This window comes from Aplysia californica, unplaced genomic scaffold, assembly GCF_000002075.1.
Source record: "Aplysia californica isolate F4 #8 unplaced genomic scaffold, AplCal3.0 scaffold00030, whole genome shotgun sequence".
Classification (NCBI taxonomy): Eukaryota; Metazoa; Mollusca; class Gastropoda; order Aplysiida; family Aplysiidae; genus Aplysia; species Aplysia californica.
In genome coordinates this window covers 1,458,493-1,465,623 of record NW_004797300.1, presented here as the reverse complement: position 1 = coordinate 1,465,623, position 7,131 = coordinate 1,458,493, and the positions used below count along the sequence as shown (strand labels likewise).

At 39.9% G+C, this 7,131-nt stretch overlaps 1 protein-coding gene across 1 annotated transcript in view; it reads left to right on the top strand.

Moving 5' to 3' along the window:
- LOC101846266 overlaps positions 1-6,009 on the top strand; it is a gene marked incomplete in the record, with an annotated part of 29,873 nt that extends 23,864 nt beyond the window's left edge. Inside the window, 3 exon segments of the mRNA XM_035973786.1 lie at positions 1,799-1,838; positions 2,592-2,757; positions 3,808-6,009. Coding sequence (XP_035829679.1) covers positions 1,799-1,838; positions 2,592-2,757; positions 3,808-4,396 — 795 coding nt within the window.
- Between the last annotated feature and the right edge of the window lie 1,122 nt (positions 6,010-7,131).

Below are 7,131 nucleotides of genomic sequence, written 5' to 3'. Positions count from 1 at the left end.
ATGTGAGAAGAATGCCAGAAATAAGCTTTTGTCTTGTTTCTTTTGTCTTGTTTCTTTTTTTTTGGGGGGGGGGTGTTGGGTGGATTTTTGTCGCTGAAGCTCTTGTTTAATCTAATTGTCTTTTTCACGCTTGCATCTGTGAGTAAAACGCCAGAAGTAAGCTTTTTGAAACTTTCCCCCTCACTTTTTTGTGTTTGTTTATCTGTTTGTTAGTTTGTTTACTTCTTCGCTTTTTCTTGGTCGGTGACTATTGTCATTGAGGGTTTTGAGCCTCAGTCTCACCTTTCAAAACCCTTTCAACAAGGGGTGTCCTCTGAAATATTAGGGTTTAACAGAGGGGATCCTGCGACCTTGGGGATCCGTTAAAATGAATATTTCATATTGCTCAATCATGCACTATGTGCCATCTGATTGAAACATTCTTGAACAAGACTTTGGGGTGTGAAAAAGTACACAATTTTATTGGATTAACGCCACTTTCAATTCTGTAAAGATGTTTAAGAGGCATGACCTCCAAATCTGACATCTCTATCCACTAGGATAATGGGCGCCCCGTTGGGGATTCGAACCAGTGTCATCTTCGTGGTGTCTAGCATGATACCAACTGAGTTAACGACATGCCATAGTGTGGATATGGCTGTCCCCCAGAACAATAGAAACAACAAAATCAGTGCATACACCTAACCAGTAGTTTCAGCAGATTGTCTCCAATTTTTGAGCACAACGACTACTTCGTCCAAGATTATTGTCAGAATTTGCTGAGATATAAGTTTGTGCTTTTACCTTGTGTCGGGAAGGATGAATGGAGAGTTTGAACCCTCATCCTGCTATCTTAGTTCTAGAACATTTACTTTAGAGGTAACTCTTCGATCTTAGATTAAATTAATCATAGCATCTGAAAATCTGTACACATCTGAAAGCCACATTGCAGTTTGGTTCTGCTTCACTTTTTTTTCCTTCTCTAAATTTGCAACGTATTATCAAACGTTTGCTGAGTCATCAACAATAACCGTGATTCTTCGTTAATGGACAGTTACATCCCTTTTCCAAACTCGGTGTGCCAGTGAAAACAGAAGAACATAACCTCGGGTAAAGGGAGAAGCAGAATTAATCAGCTCCTAAAATCTTTATAACCGCTCCTGTGTTCTTGAACTGCTTTGGCGTGCTGGGATTTTTAAGTATGCGTAACTTTTTTGTCGGGCGGTTTGAGAGGCAGTAAAACCCTTTTTTTGTCCTCCTCTCGGCTTAATTGTACGTCTGCTGGTTTGATGTCATTTCAGTTTACCTGGTTTCTTTTCTTCATTTATTTAAACCTTAAAGATGAAAAGAGATATTGAGCTAAAAAGAATTGTCACTTTGAACAAAACGAAAACCGTGTCTAATGTCTATGATAATTAAAAGAGATTATAAAAATAGGGCATTATTATGACATAATTCCTCTGCTTTTATGATCAACCCTGGACCCCTGCATTGTTTTATATAAGAAATAAGAACGAAAAGAAATATGCTGAAAAACAAGATAAAAGAAAGATCAAACTTCTATAACAATCATAATTTTAACAAATTAATTAATAAATCACAAGGCATAGGTGAAAATAAACCCAGAAATCTAAAGCAAACACATTCTATACGAAATTTCGTTGTCTTTCTATTTGCTTGTCCGCTCCATTCCTTTATTAACTCTTTTCCACGCTAATTCCCTTGCATTTTTCTCATTTTTTCTGTCTATACCACTATCGATCTGAACAAGCAACTAGTTAACACCCTTAGCAACATATATGACTGAGATATTTAACAGAAAGCTGCACCACACTGTTTGCCAGGGAAAACCAGGCTGGGTAAGATACAGCAAACCAATTATTGTCCGTACGCGGGAATCGAACTCACGTATTCTGCGTGCAACGGCAAAAAGCTGAACTATTTCACCACAGACACGTTTATCTATAAACCTGTCTATTCCTCCATCGGTATCGCTGCTGAAATTTGTTTCTTAACGATCTCCGTCTGTCTATTGTGATGGTGTATCGCTACTGTAGAATTACAAAGTTCTGTCTGACATTTTTGGCCGTTTTGGTTTACTAAACCAGGAGGTCAGAAATCAATCAATGTTCTATCTGCTCTATAAAAATTGTAAGACTGTTCGGAGTTGTATCAAGGTATTCAAATAATTTTATTTGAAAAAGCTTGACATGTTGTTAAACTCAACATTTTTAACTTCAAGTTCTTCCAAACTAGGTACTGAGCAGATAGAACTTTGTAATTCTGAGGTAGCGGTTTGTTGTATGTCCCTCAGCAGGAGTTCTCTCTCATAGATAGAGTAGAAGAGGCCGATCCTAAATTTTAATGGTCTAAATTGTGACTGTTGCGGTAAGTCCATTCATTCAAAGTGGCCAGGTGATCAATCATAGGTTTAGTAAACTGACAGACACGTTTCCGTTTCGTTTTTGTCTTTCCCTTTTTTTCTCTTTTTCTTCATTTCCAGCATTCTACTCTCAATTTACGTTCTTTTCCTTTCCCTTCTCCCCCTTTCCTCTTTATCTTAACGACCATTGCAATCAAATCATTGGTTATCAATCTAACTATTTTCCCAGGGAAATGTATTCAAGACGATTTCGAAGACGGCAGAAACTATCGAGGAAATCTTGACCACACAAGGGACGGATACACGTGCCAGAAGTGGACAGAAAACTATCCACATAATCACAGTCTGGTGGAAGTCAGCAAAAGGGCTGGCCGGTCAGACTCGAAAGAGGACAGGTGAGTAAGCTAGATCTAGACCAAAGATGCTATTATAAAATATTAATGCAGATATTTTTTTAACTTCTTTTTTTTATGTGAGCATTTTACGTCCTCGTCTACACAAGTAAGATGATTTAGGAGGTGGGATTTGAACCCTGCCTGTCAGCGCCAACCCGGGATTAGAGAGGTGCAACATTCCTGTAGAAAGATGAGAATACTTGATAAAAACTTTCCCCACTCGGGAATCGAGTCTATGTGAAACAGCAAAACGCTTAACTGCTACACCATAGACGTCGGTATTCTTTTTGTCTTTTTAGAGATATTGAAGGAAATCGCTAAAAAGTTGTATATAAAGCCTAAAAAGGCCGCAAGAAGCATATCCACTGGATACTTCACTGTAGCACTGTACTGTGTTGTTTTAGAGGTTGCAAATACAACGATTAACTTGTTATTTCTCAAGTCAACAAAAATGCTAAACAACAATCAAACAACAACATGTGAGTTAAAAGCTGATTTTTTTCTGTTTAGCCGTACTGAAAGAAAACACAAATGCATACATTTCTAGTTGTATAAAAAATATTTAATTAGAAAGTACAGAAAATATTATTATTTGTATTTTACTTGTGTTTTTCATTGAGGCTGCATAATATTTTCTAGCTCCAGTAGCTGGAGTATTTTTTTCGAATAAAAGAAAGAGGTATGAATGTGTAGCATTGTGGTGAAACCAAGTGTTCGTCAAAATAATGAAATCGAAGAAGCCGGCATTGTCCGCCTGTTGGGTATTTTAAAAATATATTTTCGCCCATGAACAACTTTCATACCCATTTAAAAATACGGTTTTGCGCTTGTGTGGATCCCTCTTAAAGCATTTTTTTAAGTTGAGCAAAAGCACAAAAAGTAGCTGTGTCCAAGGACACTCCGTCTAGATTCGGTATTTCTGTTGCGCTCTCTTTGTTCGCTCAACCCTTGTGTCCTCTCCCTTGAATTCCCTACCTTCTCGCAATGGTGGGAACAAACTGTTTAAATTGATATTTTTCAAGGTCTAAAAATCTCATTGTGTTTCTCTAGGGACGGCCTGGGTGACCACAACAAGTGCCGCAACCCTTCAGGCATGAGACGCAACCGGCCCTGGTGCTACACTACCAAACGCCGAGAGGAGTGGGGCTACTGTGACATCAGTATCTGTCGAGGATCCAAAGCGGAGGACACAGGGACAAACGGTGCGAGTCAAAAGCGAGTTCGAACATACAGCGGCCGCAAGCAGTCGTCATCCTCGTCATCCACAGCTTCCTTTGGGGCAGCAACTTCAAGAGCGACACACACTCGCAGGAATATCAGCCCTTCATCCTCCGCTTCCACTTCTGCTAAACCTACCAGGCGAAACCGCCCACGAGGATCGGTGCCACCCTCTGTGACGTCACGTCGTGTCGGCGGAAGCAGAAAGGGATCTTCCGGTTCATCTATTGCTGCCGCTTCTTCTAGATCAAACTCGAGAAGATCTTCAGCAGGTTCTAAAAAACCAAAAGCTGAGCGCCGGAGAAAAAAGAAGGGCAACAACTCCAAACGACGTCGTAAAAACAACGCACAAAGTGATCAGAACAGACGCAAGTATCGTCGCCGTCAACGAAAAGCCAGCAGGTCCACAAACAAGTCGTAATTTTATTCTCCTCTGGGTCACTTGAAGCTGTTTAATAATTTTATCAGCGCTCGTAAGCGAAGCAGTAAACTTTCGGGCCAACAAGGACAGATAAGTTTCAATAACATTGACACGATATTGGCCATTAAATTTTGTTCTGGGAGAAAGAAACACTTATAAACAGATCCAGCACAGGGAAAGAACAGAAGTAGGACCTACCAGTTGTGCGTTCTAACCATAAGGGCATTGTTTTCTAAACTAGACAAGGTTTGTGTTTAAAGAGAAGGGCATATCGAAACAACATTGTTGTAACTTTGGACTTTAAGCAAAGAAAACAGTGAGAAAATAAGGGCAGTTGGGGTGTAAAATAGTTTGACTACTCAGTGACGTATGCTACTACTCAGTGACGTATGCTAGCCTTGAAAGCCAAGTTTCCATTGTTCTTCAACCGGTACGGTCAGCAAATATTCCAACGTGAATACAATGGATCCACTTTCCTTGAATCTGGTTCAATTATAGAGTGTTCTCTATTCAAGGGATGCCCTTTGCGACAATGGGCTTGCAACATATTAAAGACATTCCTTGGTTTGCGCTTTTGCTATGGATTTTTCTTACTCTACCCGGTGCGATTTCTATACTAACTGCATGTAGAAGTGGATAGCAGCTTTTTTTGCCAGGTGTTGTACACAGGCCACGCCTATAACTTTGGAAAAGTTACTAATGGTCAACGAAGACATTGATCGACTGCTATTGTAGACGAAATCTGAATAATTTGATAACAGATGCCCTTAGACATGACGTGATGTTTCTCATACATCTGAAATACGTGTCGTTTTTTCCTCGCCTTATCTGGCTGCAAATGAGTGTTTGAAAATAAATCAAAACAGATGGACGTGTGGTGGCTACCATGATGGTAGTTCATCTGGGAACCATGATGGCTCAATGCCAGCCAGGTGAGTTGTTAAAAAGTCGTATGGGCCATTGATCGTGTGTGATTTCGATCGAAAGAGGTACAAGACTATATAAAACACCTTCAACGTTGAACTTTACCATCAAATTTGGGGCGCTTCCAAAGCTCAGTCGGTATAATGCTGGACTATGGAGTGGATGACCGTGGTTCAAATCTCAGATTGGATGTCTTTGGTCTGGGGTCGTTTTGTGGAATTTTCAAGGTTCATCGCCCATTTGGCTTGTTACTATCGGGGACGGACGTTAGTTTTGGAGGTTCTGCCTCTTAAATAAACTAATAGTGTATAGAGGAGCGTTAAAACCATACACTTATACTCCATCAAGCTGTCTGTCCGACGTTCCTTCGGTTGTTGTTTGTTTGGGTTGGTGTTTTGTTTTTTCTTGTTTTTTGGGGTGGTGGGGGGGGGGGGGATCCTTTCTTGGACTTACCTTTGCTACAAGTTTCATGAACATTTCTATCGTTATTTTTAACTTGTTTTTCCTTTGAAAACGCCTGACTCATATGGCGAGCTTGTTTTACTCTAAGCATGGTTACCACCCATCGTGTACCTAAAAAAAAGTCTTACTGTCTCATGGCCCCACATATTGAAGGTATATTTTTTTACGGGACATGACTTCAAAAATGTAGAAATGTGGACACCTTGAGAAAGATGAACAAAAAAAAATTATTATCTGTATCCGGATTTACAATAAACCGCACAAACTGAGTCGTGTGACACACGCCAAATTATGTCAAGTAATTCTCTGATGTGAATACACTTTAAAGAGCAATAATATGCAGGTTACTCAAATCGCAGCCAAAGTATTAGGTTTCAAACACTCGACTAGAACTCTTCGCCCCAGCAAAAATTTTCTGGTATTCACATTCTGCGGTTTTGGTGACGCATAGATCTACGTTCTCTTGAGTCACCTCTGTACTCATGTTTATTCATTTTCTCGCTGGGAACTCCGTGTTTCTATGTTAAAGCAATTTGAAAATGCCAACATATTAGTGTGTGCGTGTTTGTGCTAAAGTGTGTGCACAACAAAAATATGTTTTGTTAGAATATTTTGTTGGTTTATCTGTAAATGTATATCTATATGTATGTACATAATATTATTATGAATTTTGGTGTGTTTTCTGATAGGGCATTAACTAGTGCATGTATACAAGAGAGTCCCCTAGCCTGGACATACACACACAAATAAGACGCGTACACATATATTTATACACACACTCACTCTCAAAATTATCTCACATACAGACTCTCACACTCGTAATATATAAACACACAAAAATTGTGAAATGGTATAGATTTTACGCCCCTATCAACACTATAAGGTTATTTAAAAAGCGGGACCTCCGAGTTTAACGTCCATCTCCGAAAAAGCCAAGCCAAATAGGAAATTCGTGTAAAGTGTCTTTCCCAAGGACACAAGGTCAGACCGGGCTGAGGTTCGAACCCCCGAACCCACAATCTAATGATTACAGGTGCGGTAGCGTAACCACTTAGTCTAGGCCACTGACGCCATTATACAAACATACGCACCCACACAGTTTTACATGTACACACAAATACATATTCCTATTTGTACATATTTGCACGTGCACAAACTCACACGCATAATATGCACACATACCCCACACTCACACCAGTACATATACACATAAACACCCCCATACCCATACATGATTATACTACACATTCATACGAATGCGTATGCACGTGCACGTTCAAGTAAGCAATCTCTCTCTGTCTCTCTCTCTCTTTCTTTCTCTCTCTCCCTCTCTCTCTCCCTCTCCCCCC